At 53.3% G+C, this 21,479-nt stretch overlaps 1 protein-coding gene across 1 annotated transcript in view; it reads right to left on the bottom strand.

Annotated features, from left to right (window-relative positions):
* CYTH1 (cytohesin 1) overlaps nucleotides 1-21,479 on the bottom strand; it is a 76,424-nt gene extending 54,945 nt beyond the window's left edge. The window contains exon 1 of the mRNA XM_032870480.1: nucleotides 21,416-21,479. Within this exon, the coding sequence (XP_032726371.1) occupies nucleotides 21,416-21,437 (22 nt within the window). The 5' untranslated portion in view covers nucleotides 21,438-21,479. The remainder of the gene's footprint in view (nucleotides 1-21,415) is intronic.

The following is a 21,479-nucleotide window of genomic DNA, read 5'->3' as shown; positions in this document are numbered from 1 at the left end:
GCTATACCAGTTTTCCCCCAGGAAGGTCTCCAAGTGGGATAGGGAACTGCTGGTTTTCACCCGTTAGTCCATTCTACAATCTTCTTTTCTCCTAGATGGCACACAGGGGCTGAAATCAGCCCAGACCTTCCAAATTTTAAAGGCCAAAGGGAGTGAGTGTTGGTTCATGGTGGGTTCCACTCTTTCTGTGAAGACTTAACAATACCTGAAAAATTACTTCCACTGAAAATGGAATCAACCCACTGAATTTCCTTAAGGTAGAATTTTTTTAAATGAAGATATAATTCATAAACCACAAAATTTTTTTCAAAGTGTACCGGTCAGTGGTTTTCATGCATTCACAAAGCCATGTGACTACCGCCAGCATTTAATTCTAGGGCGTTTTTAGCACCCCCAAAAGGGAAATTCCATTCCCATCAGCAGTCACTCAATCCCCAGTCCCTGGTAGCCAGTAACCTTTCCGTGTGTGTGCACTCGCCCCCATACAACAGTGGCCTTCTGTGTCAGCTGTCTTCCCCTCCGCGTTTTTAGGATTCAGCAATGCTGTGGCATGGAAACGTCCTTCCTTTTTGTGGCTGAATACTATTCCGCTGTAGGACCATACCGTGTTTGCTTTATCCATTCTACAGCTGAGGGGTAATGCCGTTATAAGCATTCATGTAAACCTCTGTGTGGTGTGTGATCTTTTAAAGCATGCATGCACATTGCCGTGACAAAGATAAATTCTCTAATATTGTCTAGTTTTCCACCTGGATCCTGCCTGTTCTTCAAAGTGCAGCCCCACAGCCTCCTTCCATGGCTCTCTCCCGTCACCCACCACGCCCCATACATGGGAAGGTGCTGACCCTGATGTATAAGCTCCACCTCTGAACATTCTATGATTCTATGAGCTAAGGTTCCCATTCTCAAAGCTGAAAAGTTTCTGCTGGGCCAGCAGGCCTTGAGGTGACCATAGAGGAATGACGGTCAATATCCCATTAGCTCGGCAGAAATACTCCTCCGCCCACTGTAGAAGGAACAGACGGTTAACACTGTACTGGGTGAAAAGGGAAACGTTTAAAGATCAAACAAACCTAACAGTGTTATAGGAGGGCAGCGGCGACCAAGCTATCTGGAAAGTTCATTCTTTAACTCGATTAAACTAATGCATTACAGGCACCAACCATTCATGACAAATTCGATTGGTATTTCCAGAAGTGATCTTTCTGGTACTTTTACTACTTGAGCAGCGATGATCAAATCGACTCACTGGGTTTTCTATGTACTTGTAAACCAAATTCAATTAGCAGACTTAGAGGGAAAAATGCCCAAGCTTCCGAAGTGTGCACACAAGTAACACCACGGTGTGAAACTGCAGCAGCTCTCCGACAAGTCAGAGGCGGTGGGGTGGGAGCGCAGGAGCTCGCGGTCTGCTGTTTTCTGCCTTGGACATCCACGCTGCCGTGCCAGCACCGCGTGTCCCCTTCCTGCTTCCTCTGCTCCCTTTCTGTCACCCCTTTCTCTGTAAAACCACGAGACCAATGTTACAAAATCCACGCTCCACCCATCCTTTTACTCAGCTGACAGAGAACAAAAGGAACCGGAGGAGACGAAGCCCTCACGCGACAGCCGAGCTGGCCAGGAAGAGGGACGGTGCCCACCCTGTGTCGTGGGCAGAGCCATGAAGGCACCACACAAGTCAGCGCGGCCAAACTTCCTCCTGCTACCGGCTACCGATTTTAAAACAAACTGGGCAGAAACCACTGTTTTGTCTAAAATCCCGTCCCCTTGTTTCAGAAGGCAGGGGGCTTCAGGAGGATACAAACAAGAAAACTTTGAATCTGTTTTTGACAGCGTGCTTCGTCAAGATTCTCTTCAAGCTCTTAAGAAACTGTTGTTTCAATGTTTACTTTCTAGAAAAACAAGACAAACAAAACAAAACCAACAACCTCCCTTCCAGTGTCAAGAGCATTCCCACCAGGTCCGGAGGCCGTTCTCGGGTGGCGGCAGTTGCCATCCCACGAAGGAAGAGCCCGTCTCCCTGTGCGAACGCTCTCCGCCCGCTGCCTCTGGGCCCCAGAAGGGCCGCCCGCGAGGGCCAGTAGGGCCCACATGTGCAGGAGTGGGAGAGCATGACCTGAGCAAACGGTGATGTCTGTCCCAGGAAGCTCGGGTCGCACCCCGGACAGCAGAGCCGGTGGCCTCCTCTAACCTGGCAGCAGGAGAAACGGAGACAAGTGGATTGCTTTAGAACAGATCCTGGAGGCGGACCACCTGGCGCATGAGAGCGAGGAAGGAGTCGGGCTGGTCTCCCGACATCTGCGCGCACACCTATGTGACCGGCGCGCTATGTCCTGGGATGGGGCGAGCTGGGTCACCCTGAGTGAGACCCCTTTGGGCATCCTGGGGGGATGACGAGTAAGCCAGCAGAGCCTAAAGCTCTGAGGGCGGGGGGGGGGGCAGAGATGCGGCCGGCTGTGGTGATATGGGTGGGTGGGTTCTAGAAAGCTGCGCTAACCCTCGGGAGCCCAGCACTCCGGCCGCATGCCCAGGAAGGCCAGGGCGGGGCTCCTGTGAGCCCCTGACCCCACCGCTCGCCATCACACACGTAAGCACCCCTTGCGTGTGCTTGTCATCAAGGACCCCTCACGTAGTCTACTCTGCTGATGCGCGGACGTGGGACGCAGGCCCAACGGACACTCCCGCATGTCTTCTCGGTGGGGCACGCGACAGCCCTCCTGTGCTCGCGGGTGCCAGCCAGCACGTCAGCAACGTGCCGGGGCTGCTGTCGATGGGGACGTCACCAGCACACAGGGCGAGGACTGTAAAGCCCTCGTCGACAGCAGGAGGGCCAGGCCGGGAAGGCAGGACGCCACCGTGTCGCACGCACACAGGAACCTGCGGCGGGCCCCGGGCGTTCTCCGCGGGCCTGCGCACCCTCGCAGACCACGGCCGGAGCACCGTTCTCGTCCTGGCTTGGCTGACAAATTTTAGTGAGCCGGCACACTCACCAATACGGACCCACAAACAATGAGGAGGGACCGCAGGAACGGAGGCAGCGTCCGGAGGAAGGGGGTTCTTGAAGCTCCCGGTCATGTCCAGTGGTCACTGCAAACGCTCGAGAGCGCCGACCGCCAGCGAACAAAGAGGGAGAAGCGTGACCCACTTTACAAAACTGCCACCCCTTCCCCGATGCTCCCGGCAAGGCAGCTCCTCCAGCCCCTCTCGCCAGGGACAGAGCTGGGGGTGGGGTCTCTACCTTCCCCATTCCCAGGAGTTCAGAACTTGGAAGGAGAAAGGAATCTGACCCAGCGCTCTCTCCCTCTGTAAAGGAAAGAGCTTTATCATATGCTCGACATGGGGATTTTCATGGAAATTACCTTCTAAAAGTATCAAATTGAAGTAAAGTCTCTATCGCCAATTACAGGGCTTCAGAGTCACCGGGATAAATGCCGCTGCTGGCGGTTCAGACATCCGGGAACTCTGCAAGCCCGTATGTCCCTTCTAACTCCAACCAAGTCAGCATACTTAATGCCACAAACCCCATGTCACAGAGCCACTGCACAGATTAAATTTTATACTGAAAATGCAAAGTGCCTAATTAAACACAAGGCTGTAAGTAGTGCTGCGGAACATGAAACTTGTCTGTTTAGGGCAACGCGGTCCTGCCAAAAAGTCCACCATAGTACTAGTTGGGAAACAAGGCATCTGGGGACACATCCAGAAAAAGACGACTGCTCGCAGGGGTAGCCAACCGCCCCCGGAAGATCTGCCCTTCCTTTCCCCAAGTCTTCAGGCGCGTGCTCGAGTCAACTGGGTGACTGCGGAGTGAGCACCCAGGAGCATGACACCCCACCGCACCCCACCCCAAAGGCGGACAGACGGTCGATAAAGGGTATGAGGACGGCTGGCAGCCCCTTGCTAACCACACGGGACTCGCGCACTGTCCCCGGCGAGTCTTGCAGGAGATGACAAGCATTCAGTTAAGTATACTAACCACTAGGAGGGAAAACGGCACGTAGTGAGGTACGACAGCAGACGGAACTGGTGACTTGCCAACCACGGTTACGAACAGACTGGTCATCCCACTTGAAATTACTTTCAACTCCTGGCATCTAACTTGTTCAGGGACATCAGTCACGGATTCTTTAGAATAACCTTCAATGGACACCTGAATTCCCACTTAGATCATCTACCTACCCGGTCAAACACCCCAAACCCCTAAACAACAGAACTGCTCTAAAACGAGTCTATATAAAAATCCCTTTTAATACTAACACCCCTCCCCCATTTTTAAAGAGGACTGACCTCTCTGAGTGGCAGGGGTGTAACGCAGGGGTGACAAACACCTGGCTAATGACCACGGTGGGGGGCCTCTCCCCTAGCCACACTAGGTGGCCCACAGAGGTGCCTGCATGTTGCCTGTCTCATTAATGTCGTGGACAAAAACCGTGAACCCCAGAGGAGAAGGAGACAGCGCTGACGGAAACACCCAGAAAGCCTCTCCACCAGCCCCCCTGACTTGCACAGTGCTCTCAGGAGGATCTGCCCGGCCACAACAACTTATACTTGTACGTTTTTGTGAGGCTCTTCCCCCAATGTGAAGTACAAAATTGTGATTTTTAACTCCAAGAAGAGAAAAAAAAAGTTTGCATTTACTATGTGACTGTTTAAAGTCTCATGTCACTTTATTTTTAAACCCAGATTTGACGCAAAATAACATATTAAAACATTCTTTAACAGATTTGCATATCGTGCTTACATTAAAAAAAGCTTTTCTCTTGCCAATTTCAAAACTAGTTGCATTCCATGTGTACGTATCATTCCTTACTATCTCTGCTGCATTTTACATAAGATAAAACAACTTTAAGGGAAAAGAAAGACGCTACCACAGAACCCAGCCACTCCGTCCACAGGTACTAACCCAAGAGAAGTAAGAGCGTGTCTTACACAGACTCGGTCGTGCCCGCTCACAGCAGCTGAATCCAGTGGCCCCAAACTGGGAATAACCCACACACTCGTGACAGGTAAATGGGTACATAAAATGTGGTCTGTGTAGATAGTGGAAATGAAGTAACTCGGCAATAAAAAGGAAAGGCTGATGCTCCCAACAATGATCTCAAACACTGTGTGCTGAGCGAGAGCCAGCGCCAGAGAACACACTGTACGACTCCATTAATATAAAATTCTGGGAAACGCAGACTCATCTGTAGTGACAAGAGGCAGGTCTGTGGGAGGGAGGGCGGCTGGGCTGCAGACAGACGTGAAGACTCTTCTCAGGGCAACGAAGTGCTCTAAGTCTTGACGGCGACGGCGGCTTCACTGGGGTAAAACAACAATCTGTCACACACGCCATCAAACTGCGCACCCGCCATATGCAAGTGCCTCAGTGAAGTTCTTTCGGGGGTGCCTAGGTGGCATCCGACTCTGGGTTTCAGCTCAGGCCATGTTCCCAGGGTGCTGGATGGAGCCCCACGGGGGGCTCTGAGCTGGGGGCTGAGTCTCTTTGGGACTCCCTCCCTCTCCCTGTGCCCCTCCCCCACCCCACTCACGCACACACGCGTACTGTCTAAAATAAATATAATCTTTTAAAAAAACAAAGTTAATTTTGTTTCAAGAACTACAAGAAAAGGGAACCTGAAAAGTGTACTGAAACAGGTAAGTGGAAAGGAACACATTCACTGAGGAAAGCTATTTCCATGTCACCTCTGGCACGTTTGGTCGCTGTGGAGGCCCTGTGAAGCCCTGGAGTGTCTGCCGGTGACAGCCGTGGGCGCTGACACCCCCCCCGACTGATGTCCCTGAACACCTCACCAGACCCTTCAACAGACCCGACCGGGGAGGTAGGTGTGACTGTGTCACTACCGCAACTCGCCGGCCGTTGGAGAAGACAGACAATTTGCTCAGGCCACAAACGGCCCGAGTTATCGCAAGGAAAGCTGACTGACGAGGGATCTGTAAGAACGCATCCTGGAAAGAGTATTAGAAGACAAAGTAATCAAGCAAAGGTCAAGCTCCTTTTGACCAAGAGGTCCTTGAACAGGGACTGTCTCCTCTCTCCTGACACAGAAGGACTGTAAAACCTCTCTGTTCACAGCTAAAGCATGGTTCGTGTGAACTCACTTTCAAAAGTCTCCAGCGCGTTATGGGAACACAGATGCCTGATGTCCATCAGCGGCAAGGGGACACAAGTTCAACGACCGCCCACATCTAGAAAACATGGAGAAAGTGAAGTCGGTAACAACCCACAAGGCGGGAAGCAGACGGATCCCACCTTAACTCTGCTCCTGAGAGGCCGCATCCGAACTCCCCAGAAAAATGGAACGGGATGAAACACGCACGATCCACAGAAACCAGCTGCTTCTACCTACAACGTAAGGTCCCCGAGAACTCCGCTCATGCCTGAACCCCACGGCCTGCAGCACCCCCAGCTCCGAGTAGGTGCTCGATAAATGCCTATGGAATAAATTAATGAGGAACGACCTGGGAAAGAAGCTGCTACAGTCTCCCCATTCTGACTTACACAGACACTAGACAAGATCGTAGAACAGTCAACGCTCACCCCACCAACACTAAGAGGAGAGAGAGAAAAAAATATTTAAACATTCTATCAAAAAGCAATGATTAAAATACAATTCAATGAGGGTTCCGGGCTGGCCCTGCCGGTGAAGCATGCGAGTCCTGATCTCGGGCCGTGAACTTGAGTCCCACATCGGGGGTTGAGCCTACTTAAACACACACACACACACACACACACACACTTCAATGCTGGGAAGGGTACATTAATACGAGCATACACGAGTGAGACGTCAACGTGTCTGTGACAGTACCTACGAGGAGACTAAAAATAAAAAGCTAAACTCACTGACCCAGTGATTCGACTTGCTGGAAACGAGCCTAAGAAAACAATCAGAAATGTGGGCGACCTTCTACCAGCGATGATGTTACAGTGTTGTCTGTTTTAAGAACAAAGTGGAAACTTCTAAACAGCCAACAAAAGAGGTTAATGAATTGCGGGGGGGCGCATCCGCACACACTGGTTTTGGCAGAGGCAGGCCACCATGGGGCCCGCGCAGCCCTGCACGTCTCGCTGTCACATCTGGCTGGCCAAGGAGACCACACAGCACAGCTCGCTGGCTCCAGGGGAGGCGGTCTGGCTTGTCTGCTGCCGCTACAAAAGGTGCTTGGTCCTTGGCTCCTCAACTGCAGACTGACCCAATTCAAGCGTGGCCACCATCGAGGCCCCTCACGTCGCCCCCGTGGGAGATGGGGCGGGGAGGCAGCACTCCCAGGCTGAGGTCCTGCTGTCTGCTGCGCTACGTGCCACCAGCTGTCTTGCTACCGCTTCCACTCCCGTGTGAGGCTGCGGCGAGCCGGCCGGCCTGCTGCCCTCTCCTCTGGGGTCTGGTCTTGCCCTCTGCTGCGAGCACGGGCCCTGCCCTGACAGATGCCACTAAAAATTATCCAAGTACAAATTTTAACGGCAGAGAAAAACACGTGTTTTCTTTCTTTCTAGGAAGCTACAAAACAATCTACAGAACCGGAACTCATTTTTAGTTTTATTTGTTTAATCCTACATTTTCCCAAAAGGACTCGGGGGGGTCCACATGCCGGAATACGCACAGAATAAGAAAAGCCTCCAAGCAAAGTACAGCAAACTGTGCACAGCAACGGGCCCAGGGGTCCGGATGTTCCTCCCTCCCCTCCACACGCTGCTGGACTCTGCACGGCTCAGTCTGCCCAGGCAGTGAAGGACGAAGGACACAACTACAGCCACCTCGCAGGCCACCTGGAGCGGGCGGGCTTGACACGAGCTCCAGAGCCCCGAGGGGAGCGCGCTGCGGGGGGGCCTTCTGGCGAGGTGACTGGGCCTCGCTTCCCCCACAGGTTCCTGGGCCTGGCTGGCCAGTCCCAAGGGGGACAGGGGAAGGATCTTTTTAGGTCACTTCCCCTGCTGGACAGACCGGCGCTCCATGATGGCCTCAGTCCAGGGGCTGCCTAGCAACAGAGCGACACAAAGGGAAGGTGTCTCTAAAAGGAACAGAAAGAAAACCACACAGACTCTTGGGGAACCTGAGGTGGGGAGGCCGCTAAACCCGGTAACTATAACAGAGGAGTAAACAAACCCTAGCCCAGCTGTGTTGCCTTTTTTTTTCCTCCTTTTTCTTCTTTTTTGATCTGTGGAGTCTCTTCTTAAAAACCTCTGCTTGACTTCAGCTCAGGTCATGATTCCAGGGTCCTGGGATCGAATCCCGCATCGGGCTCTCTGCTCAGCAGGGAGCCTGCTTCCCCCTCTCTCTGCCTGCCTTTCTGCCTGCCTGTGCTCTCTCTGTGTCAAATAGGTAAAATCTTTAAAAAAGAAAAAAAAACAACCCCTCTGCTTGAAAGCTCCAAACCCTCTAAGGGGAATTCTAAATGGCCTGGAGCAAAACCGCGTCCATTAGAGGTTCCAGCCGGAGACGCAGCTACATTCAGCCGGCACTCCTCACAACCCTGGACACAAAACGACACACAACTCCTCATACTGTCGGTTCACACAACCAACGTGGGAAATGATGAGATCTACCCCTGGCACACCAGCCCAAGCCAGGGCCCTGCCGCGGGGCCCCAGGCTGGGGGTGGGGGGAGCGGCGGCGTTCCTGAGCAAGGGGCTCTTCCTGAGCTCCTCGAATTCAGGAACTCTGAAAGCGTGCGCGTGTGTGCGTGTGTGTTCACTTGTTTCTTCCCGGATCCTACCCTGGAAGATCCCAATTCAGCAGGTATGCCTGAGTGGGGCCCCAAGAAAAAAACCACTTGCTTGTTTGATTTATTTGACAGAGACAGAGACCACAAGTAGGCAGAGAGGCAGACAGAGAGAGGGGGAAGCAGGCTCCCCACCGAGCAGAGAGCCCAATGTGCGGCTCGATCCCGGGACCCCGAGATCGTGACCCGAGACGAAGGCAGAAGCTTAATCCACTGAGCCACCCAGGTATCCCAAAAATTGCTTTCTTAAAAAAAAAAAAAACCTCACCCAGAGTCTGTACATTAGCCAGGTATAGGAGCCACCACGCTAATCCCAATTTCCTAGATTACAAACTGCAGAGGGTTAAACAAAGCACTTGTGTGTTTATCTGTGTAGGACACATGACTATTCCAACCATAAAGGGTCTCCATCTGGGGCGCCTGGCTGGCTCACAGGAGCATGCAACGCTTGATCTCATGGTCATGAGTTCAAGCCCCACATCAGGTACAGAGATTACTTAAAAAAATTAAAATGTTAAAAAAAAAAAAGGTCCATCTGGAACACAGCTGTAATTACAAGTTCAGATGTCTGAGAGCCAAAAATTCATTTTTTTTAACCACTGATGTTTTAACCCCCGTCTCTTATCCAAATAGTTAGAATTTTACAGTTTAACAAAGAATGTAGCGACATTCTACTAGTTTAAATGACTTCTCCTAAGACAAACAAAAATCCCACTATTCCACAAACCCTAAGATTTTCAAACAGAACTAAAACGTAATTCTACACGCAAGGCACCACAAGCCTACCTTTTACATTACACAGATACCAAACAAGTCTGATGGCATCACTTCTTAAAATCAAATTCATCCCAATGCAAGCATGATTAGGCCACTATCATTTTCCCGATGCCAAGGAGACCAGAGACCTACTCCTCTCACCTTCCACGCTCACCTGTGAAACTCGGGGAGCTGCACCCGCCCATTCCCCCTCCCCTGCCACCCTGTGCGCAGTCCACAGTTCTGGGGACAGCGCTTGCCTTGAACCCTTATAAAGGTTACTGAGGTTTTCTCTGCACATACAAATGTGAACTGATGCATGTTTAATAAAGCGGATACGTAGGAGCAACCTGGGTTTTCACTCAGCATCACACAGCCGTCCTCCACGCCTGTAAGCACAGATCTCCTGTTCTTAAAGACGCACCTGATACTCTGTAATGCCAACACAGTGCGGTGTAATGAAGCGTCTCCCTCCTGATGGGACAGTTAGCGCCTCCCACATTCTGACTCCCAGAGCCAGGCTGTGGCTCACGTCTGTGCTCACGTCATCCATCCTGAGAGTTTCTGTTACTCCAAGTGCCACCAAGTCTCACAGGGACTGTTTCCTTCAGTCCCGCTGCTCCAGGCTGAGATAGGTGAGGCGACCTTGGAGATAACAAGAGAACGAAAACCATGCCAACATCCTAGGGCCTATAAAAACCGCTTTAAAAAGTCAAAAGTGACTTCTAATTATGTACTTTTCTCTAGCAATTGAGTTTTTAATATAAAGATGTGTTATCTTTATAATTTTTTAAAGTAGAAGTTTAAATTCCTCTGTAGAACGCTATAAATATATTTATGTGTTTAAGAAAATGGGAGCTTAAGTAAGAACAGTAATATTTAGCCAAAAATTCAATTTTGTATCCCTGTAGTCTATTGGGGGTGGAAATTAAACCAAATGAGTCCTTGCCATGAGTGTGTGGGAGAGGAACGGCACCTCGCCTGCTTCCCCACACGAGATGTCCATCATGTGACTCGAGGAAAAGGCAGATGTCTGGGAAAATAATCACCACATCATGTTATGCCAACATCACCATCAAGAATAATGAATTCCTTTTTCCTAACAAGCACCATTGCTCAGGGATGTTTCCATTACCTGAAACCAAGAAAAATTCTCCTTACTCGCAAAGAAAGTACAAAAACATTCCTAAGAACTGGCTGCCATAACACGGCCTTCCGACTGAAGACGTGCTTTGTTCTGATGTGTAATCTGCCGACAAACAGGGTTGCTGAGGAGCAGAAACAGGATGGACGGGTCAAAGTTGGCTGCTGCTTTGCACACACTCTCCTCTACCCTTGAATTAGGAATCCTCTTCGAGAACCAGAAATGCTCACCGAGACTAGACAACGTCGTACCAGGACCATAATCCTTACTGTCCACGTGGAACATTTCCCCAGGAGAGAACTGCCTGCCCTTACGAGAAGCATCCCAGGGACAAGAGCACTAGGGTGATGCGGCTGGCAGAACAATGGCCCCAAAGATGTCCACATCCTAGTCCCCAGAACGAGTGGATCTGCTCAATCACGCAGCAAAGGGGAACGGAGGCAGACGTGATGGAAGTCTACGCGGCTGCCCGGAGGTGGGGGGGATTTTCCTGGGTCATCGGGCGGGCCCCACGGGGTCACCAGTGTCTCACAGGGAGGAGGAGGAGGAGGAAGTGGAGGAGGAGGAGGAGGAAGTGGAGGTGGAGGAGGAGGCAGGAGACTCCGTGTCAGAGCGATGAGACCTGAGACAGGGTTTCGCAGTAACTGCCGGCGCTGAAGATGGGAGGAAGGGGTCGGGAGCCACGGGACACAGGTGGCCTCCGGAAGGTGGAAAGGGAAAGGAAATCTCTCCAGGAGACTCCAGAGAGATCCCACCCTGCTGACACCTTGGTTTCACCCCAGTGAGACCCATTCCAGACTTGCAACCCCAGAAAAGCAACGTAAGAAATTTGTATCGTTTAAAGCCACTAGAGCAGGCATAGGAAGAGAAGACGGTGCAGTCACTCCCTCCATCTCTCAACAGTGCCGAGGGCGTATCTCAAGTCCCAGCCGCTTCCTACAGCGATGTCCAGCTGCTTTTCTGATCTGTTAATCATTGAAAAAGAAAGTCAACAACCCAGGTCTCATCCTTATCAAACATCTGTCAAACACCTTAACACTTACTGGAAAAGAGTGAGCTCACACCACAAACCACCTCACTATGGAACAGATCAGCCCCTCCTAAAGAATTTCTCTGCCACACGCATCTTTCCAGAATAGAATAATCCTACATTTCATCTAAATATTCCTTTTGTAAGATCTGTACTGGAGCCTCTGAACCAGATAAAGCCCAGAACAACCAGGGGCGCCGGGGTGGCTCAGTGGGTTAAAAAGACTCTGCCTTCGGCTCAGGTCATGATCCCAGGGTCTGGGGATCAAGCCCCGCATCGGGCTCTCTGCTCAGCAGGGAGCCTGCTTCCCCCGCTCTCCCTGCCTGCCTCTCTGCCTACTTGTGATCTCTGTCTGTCAAATAAATAAATAAAATCTTAAAAAAATAATAAAAAATAATAAGAAGCCCAGAACAACCAAAGAACGCCTGGGGTAAAAGGGAGACAGGAGCAGACAGGAGCGACTTCAATGGCCTTTGTCTCCCTGTCAAACACCTACGGGGAGAGGGAACATAGCTTGAGCAAGTCCTTCAACAAACTCCTAGGGAGCCTACAACCAGCCTGGCGCTGGGCCTCTGGGTGGTGGCCGATCACAAAGCTGGAGGAGCCCAGGCGCACGCAGTAAACGTAAGTAGTAGGAGGTGGTGAGTGCTGTGGGGTGCGGAGGAGCCCGGGGAGGGGCGTGCAGGCAGTCTCATGAGCTGGGCAACTGGGCAAGTCTCCCTGGGGGAGCGGGGACTGGAGCCGAGGCCGGTGGGCAAGGGCATTGACCATGAGGATGTCGGGGCGGAAGGCACCCTGAGCCCCGGGAACAGCCAGAGAAAGGGCCCAGAGGGGGCCGGTGCCGGATGCCTCCGGGCGAATGGGCAGGGCAGGAGGCAGGTAGATGTGTGAGGGTTCGGATCTCAGGGCGGGGGGCAGAAAGGGGCTCTCTGGGGTCAGCAGACTCAGAGGAGCCTCCCCTGCACAGCACGGACAGAGCCGGAGGGTGTGTTTTCTAGAGGGAGATCACAAAGTCTAGGGTGGAAACCCTATTTCTGTTGGGTTATTATATCCAGGAAATAATCTTCCAATTATAATCCTAAGAATCTTTTCAGAATTTCATTTCCTCCATGCTTTGTCTGGACACAGAGGGAAATCACTAAGGTCTTTGTCAAGTTTCTGAACAGAGTGAAGGAGGCCCTCCCTGCACATGAGGACACGTCACGCAGGGAAGGGAGGAGAACCGCCTGGGGAGGAGGCCTGCCTGACAAGGCCACCACGAGACCCAGAGGCTCAACTCCGAGGAGATGCCCCCAGGACACGGTGGAGCTGTGCGCCAACTCCAGCACCGTCGCGCATGGCCCTGACACGAGTGGGGGGCCCCAGGTGGGAACTAGGAGGCGTGCCCCAAGCCGCCTGGGGTCCTGGTAACCCTCACAGGAGCTTCCACAGCTGGCCTGCGGGAGCCGCTGGGCGAAACCTGGCTTCCAGAACTCCTTCGAACACAGCAAGCAGCCGGCGTTCTCAGCGCACGGAGGGCAGGAATCTAGCCCCCCCGTGTGTTTCAGAAGCTGCAGGGCTGAAGTCCTGAGTCAGCATCCTCAGTGACCCCACCAGGGACTGTCGCCCGGATGAGGCCCGGTGCAAACATGAGCCTCTCCTCTGACCGGAGACGAGGCCGCAAAGTCAGAGCGTCGGCTAGCAGATGCTGGAAGATACTGTGCCCTTCCCCAGAAGAAACTCTATTCTTCAGCAGTCCTCTCCCATGTCACTGCCGAACTTGGTTTTCCAGTAGCCTGTTACGTGTCACCACAAAGGGCAAAAAGGCAAGGAAGTGGCAGGACAGGGTCGCTGCGAGGGGCTAAGGCCGGCTCCAGTGCAGGCCCGCAAGGGGCACGATGACTAAGGCTAACCCTGCCCTGCTCACCCGGCTTTCTCAAGAGAGTCCCCCTGCCCGGGTGCCACGCACGCTCTGGCCCCAGGGGATCCTCAGAGGTCAGGCTGTGACACTCCCATTGCCATCACACCAAGCCTGGTTCCCCAGAGGCCCTGGGAGGGAACTCTGGCCTCTAAGCCAGCACCATCCGACAGATGGAGGAGGAGGAACGGCCTCTCCCATTCCCTCCACCAACTCCCTCGACTTCCACCCTAAAACTAACAAGGGGCTCTTCTGATCTCAATCCGCTTCATAACCCCCAGCACAGGTCTTAACCACAACACTATCTTAACTACCAGGACACAGAACTGTGCCCTAATTCCGGGGGAAAAGACAGAACATTTAGAAAGCTTCTAAAAAGTGGACAGGGTACAGAAAAGTGGAGAAGGGATCAGAGACAACGGGCATAAGAAGGAGCGAGTGGCACAGCAGAAGCGACTGGGTGTCTGCGGCCTGGCTTCCGGTGCGGGTCGCACGCACGACCCGGTCCCTCGCCTGTGGAGGGGCGGGCACCGCGGATGCTGCTGCGTGCGGGAATGCTCCTAGGGCCAGGTGTGTTCCCCCAAAGCAGCTCGCCCCCAAAAGCAGAGTGAAAGCTGGATCGCCGCAGGCTCCCCGGGCGTCCGCCCACATCTGTCAGAGCGCCTGTCGCATGTTCTTGAACTCTCCAGCACGTCAACTCCCCACACCACGCGCTTCCTGAAAGCAGGCTCGCACTTCCCCATTCCCGCAAACACCCCGACACCAAGAAGATGATGAAAAAGGGGCTGAGCCGGCGGAGAGCTGGCGGGGCCACTGCAAAACAGAGGGCAAAGGGCAGAGAACGGAACAGCCTGTTTCTTCAAGCCTGGGTAACGCGGTGAGAGGTAATGGTAATAAAAGTTGGCTGAAAAAAAGAGGAAAGGGAAGTCTGGAGGCAGGACTGGAACGGGGAGGCAGGAGACCACCTTCAGACAGGCAGGGTTTGAGATGGGGGCGAAGGTCAAGGGGACCGCCCAGGCGGATGAAAATGCAACAGGGCAGCTTCACGGAGCCGAAGCTAACAGGGGCTCACGTGTCCGGCAGCGGCCGGCTCGAGCGGCCCCACAGACGGACGAACACGAGCCCCGTCCTGCCCGAGCTTCGCGGCGCGCCGTGAATCGGTCTGTAATTCAAGACTGGCTCAGAAGAGTTTTCAAAATGTTTATTGAAAAAAGTCTACAGGCGGCCTGTCCGGCTCAGTCGGTGGAGCGCGTGGCTCTTGATCGTGGGGTCGTGAGTGCAAGCCCCACACTGGGGGTAGCGCTACTTAAAAAAAAAAAAAAAAAAAAAAAACCACCACGAGACTCTGTGAGGACATACAGTATCCCCAGATTAAAGCAAGTATCTCCATCCCACATCACCCTCCAGCGGCCGCCCTCTGCCCGCCGAGGGTCCGCTCATCTGAAAGGGCCACGCCCGCAAGGCCTCCTCTGCAGACCTGGCTCTGCCCAGCCCTCCAACAGGGGGGCAAGACGCCGTGCCCAGGACGACACCCCTGGCCCTCTTCTGGGTCAGCACGAGATCTCCCCACTTCCCTGGGCTCCACTCCCACTCGTGTGCTGCTGAGTTCTTGGATTCCAGCGACAAAGCTGACTGTCTAAACGGACCTCTCTCAGGGGACGGTCTCTAAAATCCCTCGCGCTCCACTCAGTGTGTCTAAAACCAAGCACCTGCGTTTAACCGAGACCCTCCCCAAGCAGTGATCTGCGTCATCTGCGCCATCTGAGACAGCACCCTGGCACCACCTGGAGCCCCGCTCATCTCCCACATGCTGTGTCTCCCTAAACCCTGGTAACCAGTCCCATGCTCTTCCCTTGTCTTGGAGTTACCGCCCCCTCCAGCCCACCAGGACGGCTGCGACAGCTCCCTAGGGGTCTCCCCACTGCCCACAGGAAGCACACCAGGCAGTAGGATCTTTCTAAAATGCAAAATAATCATCATGAAATACCCCCAGTTCAATCCCCCAGGCTCCTCGTGGCTCAGAGACTGGTGACTGGAAACACAGAGAAGCCCTCCAGGACTCTGGCCTCCTCTCTAGACCCTGTCTCTGGCCTTCCAGTCTCCAGGTACAGAGAACCAGGCAGCTCCCCAGGGGAGCCAGGTCCCCCTCCCCGCTGGCCCTGGCTCGCTCTCTCTGAACTGTACCACACGGCCACATTCACCGAGTTAGCACCAACTCAGCTTCCAAACTCCAGTTCTGGGAAACCGCCTGTGTCCAATCAGTCCCGCCCCAACTCCAGGCGGGACCGCGCCCCCTGCCCACCCAGGGTTTTCACGCACATACCTGCCACAACCACTCGGACCCTCGCCCGCCCCCCGCCTGCCGCCACATCTGTCTTCCAGGCGCAAAGCATCCCCAACAACAGAGGCCGCGTGCCGCAGTGACGGGGGACATTCTGGTGTGTGCCGGACACACCGCCTGCCGACAACGGCGCTACTGAGGAGGAACGGGTTTTTAATAGCATCTCACCAACGCCATCATTCATACCCAACGTAATAATTACAATACGGACTGTAACAACGCCAGAGAAAAGCAGTCATCTGAAATAGAAACCTTGAAGATTCAAAAAAACAAAAAAAAGTGAAAAACAGGAAAAGACTCCGATAAGGAAGGTCACATCCTGACCCTTACAGGAGCCAGGCGGCACAGAAAGCAGCTCATAACCAGTTCGCCGCCACAAAAACAGAGACACGCTGTCACTGACACCATCCTGAAAAACAAAGATTCACAAAAACCCCCTACAACCCATCTTATGTTTCTTCAGTCAATGCGGAAAGAGAAGCAAAACAACGTTACCAGCAGTTTCAGAGGATGTGGGACTCACTTCTTGAACATTCTAAATAATTTTCCACCTCCTCCATGCCTCTATTATTGCAACTGAAACTAGGCAACAATAATTAGACAATCAAGAAGCACTGTGGCAACAAAGCCAACGGACAGGTTCAGACAAAGTGCTCGTCTTCAGGAGCCTACTGTCCAAGCCTTTCGTGTGGGAGGGTGAGCAGGAAAGGGGCAGACAGGCCTCTGCGGGGGGGGGAGGGGGACTCCAAGCTGAAGCTCCAACCTACGCCTCACTGTCCAGAGGCACACACACACACACACACACACCCTCGCCTCCTCCCTGGCGGAGTGACCTATATGTGAGCTCTCAACCTTGAAACCAGAAGGCACTCTCCTTCCAGCTCTTTCTATAGAACTACCTGATCTTCAACGCATGAAACACATAAGAAATCATCTATTTGGAAAGACTGTTTCTGATTGCTAAATGGGACTTTTAGAGAGGGGCAGGTAGGAGCCTTATGATCCCACAGACTGACCCACCTATCAGTATAACCGAGACCAGTAAGAGCTACCTAACTCACAATTTCTCCTCTAAAGGAAACATTTGCATTTGCCCAGAAGACAAAATACAGGCTAAAGATCATCAATCGTTAAGAGAAAAATTAAGGAGAGGTAAACAGGTGACCACCACAATTGGTCAAAATCTCACCCCAACCCCAGTCAGACTGAATATGTACGTCTCCCATGCTGAAAACATCAGAGTGAGAAAAACAGTCATTTGATTTGTTCAAGGCCATTAGAAAAAAAAAAAAAGTTAATCTCAGTCGAGTAAATAAAGAAACCAACATCCCACATGAACAGGCAGGTCATAATACACAAATACGCACAAGAAATTTTTTTCAACCTAGCTGGCAATCAGTGGACTTAATGAGGTGCCATTTTATAACCATAAGGTTGGGTTAAAGAAAAAAAAAAAAAAAGCTTTCAAATGCAAATCCTCACCGCAGCATATCCACAGTGACACTCAAGTGTGTAAGCCCATACATGGCTAGGAGCGAGGTACATGGGTCCTGCCCTTTTGGAAAGCAAATTGGCACCACGCACCACGAATTCTAAAAATGTTTACCCCACCAACATGTTAATATCACCCCTGGAACTCCACCTTAAAGACCACAGAATGAGTAATTATGGTAACCTTATGTTCCAGATTTTCTAAGAAAACCCTGACTTCATAATGGTATTCTTTTCCATAACAGCAAATCACCAAGAGTGTAACTGAATTCGACAACAATGAAAGACGTTCATTGAAGAACACGGAAAATCGGTTTGGCATTCGGGCAAACACGTACAGAAGAGTGTTCTGGTTTCTGTCTGGGATGGAGAGCTGAAGACAAAAGCTCAATCACTGAACATTAACTTTTGCCACACGGAACCTGGTTCAGCCTATTATTCCCTCAAGAGCTGCTGAGAAGCTGCTATCGGGTACCAGGCCCCATGCTGGTTCTGGAGGCACGAAGATGAAAGAGCCCAGCTCCCCTGCAGACGGCAGGCTCCCACTCGCCAGACCACAGCAGCCACCATGCCCGCCGCTGCCCGCACCTCCTTTCATCTTCGGAGGGTGGAAGCCTTGCCCTGGCTAAGAGCCACATCTCCGCGCCCTCGCAGAGCAGCTTACTTCTGAAAGGCCGGTTTTCCCTCATGTCCAGACTAGGGGTAAGTCTGAAGCTCATAAAACGCCAGCAGAGCAGAAACTGTGTTCAAGAAATAAAGGCCATAAACGGCACTGGAGGTTCAAAGACCTTAAGAACCTGTGCTCAGAGATGCGCTGATCTTGTCGGACTTGTGAGGCAGAATCATCACCACTGAGACTTCCAGGTCACTGCCGATGGCCCTGCCCATCTCTGCCTCATAGCCTGTCCTGGGAGAGGTGGACGACGCCAGTGGTTCCCGGGGTCAAAACCTTTAGAGAAGCGACCTAAGGATCCTCCAAGTATGCACATTCACAAAAACTTCCCCAAACTGGGGTGCCTGGGTGGCTCAGTGGGTTAAGCCTCTGCCTTCGGCTCAGGTCATGGTCTCAGGGTCCTGGGATCGAGCCCCGCATCGGGCTCCTTGCTCAGCAGGGAGCCTGCTTCCCTCTCTCTCTCTCTCTCTGCCTACTTGTGATCTCTGTCAAATAAATAAAATCTTTAAAAAAACAAAACAAAACAAAAAAAACTTCCCCAAACAAACCTCAGAAGGGCTCCAGAGGCAATCTGCGGGATAAAAATGTCTGCTCAAGTTCAGAAATCACGGAGGGGAGTGGTCAGAGTCTTTTCTCGGACAGGGTACCCTACGAAAGCAAAAATACCTCTTCCTTCTGCAAAGAGAACCGTGAAGTCCAAGAAGAACCATGACCTAAGAAGATTACAGGAGTCTTTAAAAAAAAAAAAAGTCCCAATTATTTCACAGTGTTTAAAAAGAAACTGTGGGGACAAGTTCCACCAGCCACAAGCAATAGGGACATCTTTCTTCAAATGTCAATTAAGCTTCTAGAAAATCACTAATTCCACATCTTTCACAGAAAACTAGTCTTGAAAAGGACTTGCGTTTAACTGTCCCCATGCGCCCGCCCCCCACGTCTCCGCAGTCCAGTGTGTCACAGCACGCGGGCAGCACGAAGCACGCTGTACCTGCCTGGGGAGGGAGTTAAGAAGCTCTGATAAACAATTCGGTATCACAGGAGTGTCACGGGAGGAAGGACTTCCGAATTCAGTGGTGCAGTCGCTGGATGGACAGAGCAGCAGACTCTGAACTCCAGAAAGACTGTTCTGGTGATTTCTGAAATTCTCTGTAATGGAACAGGAAAACTTCAAAACTCGTTCTCTTTCTTCAGCATATTATATGAGAGTTCTCTTCAGAAAGTCCTTTAGGCCAAAATGGCAGCTGGGAAATCAGTCATCTCCCCAACGGCTCTGAACAGTCCTAGGCTACCTCACGGCACCACAGAGGTTCTAGCTTCTGAGGGAGCATCTGGGCAGGCACTCCCCGTGCTTGCAGAGTGCACCGCACAGTGCTATGTGCATGGCTGCCTTAGCCCTGGAGGCAGATTCACTGTAAAACCTACGAGGGAGACGGACAGCTCTGGAGACGAAGGGAAACCCTGAAGTACTGAGAATCTTCTTCTTTGTATGACCAACTTAAGGTATTAGGTACTTTTTGTGTGGGGAACACTATGAGTGGGGAGCCCTCTTGGTTCCTCCAAAATACACAGAAGATGACATTCTTAAGTATATAAGGGGGAAGAATAAACCTCTTTCTCATCTTTAGTGTGTGGTCAGCAGACTATCGGCCTCCAGGGACGACTATCACCTAATCTCCAGAACCCACGGCTGTTACCCTATGTGGCAAAAGCAGGATTAGCCCTGCAGAGCCAAGGTTGTTATGCTGGATCACCCTGGTGGCTCCAGTGTCATCACAAGGGTCCTAAGAGGCAGCAGATGTCAGAGAGAAAGGAGAAGGGGCTACGGGCTGGCTCTGACGATGGAAGGTGGCCCAGCCACAGAGAGAAGGTGGCCTCCAGAACTTGAAGAGGGCAAGGAAAGAGATCCTTCCCTAGAACCCCCAAAAAGGAACACAGCCCTGCAAACACCTTGAGCCCAGTGAGACCACATTTGGACTTCTGACCCCTAAAACTAGAGGATCATATATTTGCCTGCTGTTCTGAGCCACTCTTCTGTTCCCGCTAATCTATTTCAGCCGCCTTAGGACCAAATGCACCGGCCTCCATTCACGCCTCCAAGTACAAATTCGTGTCATGCCTGTTGGCAAAGCAGCCACTGTATCAAAAGCGAGCAGACCGAGAGCTTCCTGCCTCGCCCGGTGAGTACAAACGCCAGCAGAGGCAAGAAGAAAGCCTGGCAGGACTGTGGGGTCCGACAGATTAAATGGCAAGAGGAGGCAGACAAAACGGCAGCGGGCACAGCCGCGAGAGGCCTCTCCTGTGCAGAAAGAGAGGTATGGAGGGGACGAAAACCCTCTGGGACCAGCCCGGAGCTGGGGGTTTTTCCCAATCACAAAAGGAGAGCACTAAGGCTTTTACTTGGAAGGTGACTAGGGGACATCTGACGGCCGCCGTCCCTAGGGCGCTTTCACTTCAGGCTGCCAGTGGGTCCTGGGGGCAGCGTGCCGCTGCCCCCAGAACCCGCTCCGGGTCAGGCTGCAGGTCACAAAGCCGCCTCTTCCCCCTCCGCAGTTCCACAATGACTTATCTGCGCCCAAGCAGAAGTAAGACCTGCCCCAGTGAACACGCCGGGAGCTGTCCCCGCAGCCACGCGAGCCCGTTGGACTCCGCGGGGCATCCCCGCCGCTACAGCCCACGGCAGCTCACCCCCGTCCGAGCTGCCATCCCAAACCCTCACCAACGCGATGTTGGTAAATTAACCAAAAGCATCTCCCAAGAACCCCCGGCAAGCCTGCTGTCCCGAGCGCTGGGCGGGAGGAAGGTCCCGGCTGGCGGCCACCAGTCCTGGGGATAAGGTCCGCAGGAGGGGGATTCGGGAACTGTCAAGGGGGACGCCGTGCGGCGTAAGGAGCAAACCTGGGGGACCCCGCGCGCGGCCGGGGGGTACCGGAGCCGCTCGCCGGGGAGACGGCGGGGAGACGGCGGCCGGCTGCGGGGCCCGCGCCCGCCCGACAGCGCCCGGGTCCCTGCCGCTCCGCCGCCGCGGGGGAAGCCCGTGCGCTCCGGGGCCGCCCGCCGTGCGTGCCCCCCGCTCGCGAACAAAGACGCGGACCCCGACACAACTTGCGGACCCCACCGAGGCCCGAAACTAGGGGGCCGCGGACGGGGCCTCGGGGCGCTCGGGCGGCACCGCGCGACCCCCGGCCCCCCGCCCCGTCCGGCGCCCCGGTCCCCGCCGCCCTCGCCCCGGCCGGCCGCCCAGGGCTCGCGTCCCGCACCGCCGGCCCCGCGAAGCGCCAGCAGCTGGAGCCGCCTCAGGCGCCCGGACGGACACTGCAGGAAGCGCGGGAGGGGGCGCCCGCACCGCCGCGGGCCGCACTCACCGTAGCTGTCGTCCTCCTCCATGGTGCCGGCGCCGCACTGTGCGCCCGTCCCGCCGCTCGCCTC

This window comes from Lontra canadensis, unplaced genomic scaffold, assembly GCF_010015895.1.
Source record: "Lontra canadensis isolate GAN:19392208 unplaced genomic scaffold, GSC_riverotter_1.0 scaffold41, whole genome shotgun sequence".
NCBI classification, from domain to species: Eukaryota; Metazoa; Chordata; class Mammalia; order Carnivora; family Mustelidae; genus Lontra; species Lontra canadensis.
This window is presented reverse-complemented; position numbering and strand designations above follow the sequence as displayed.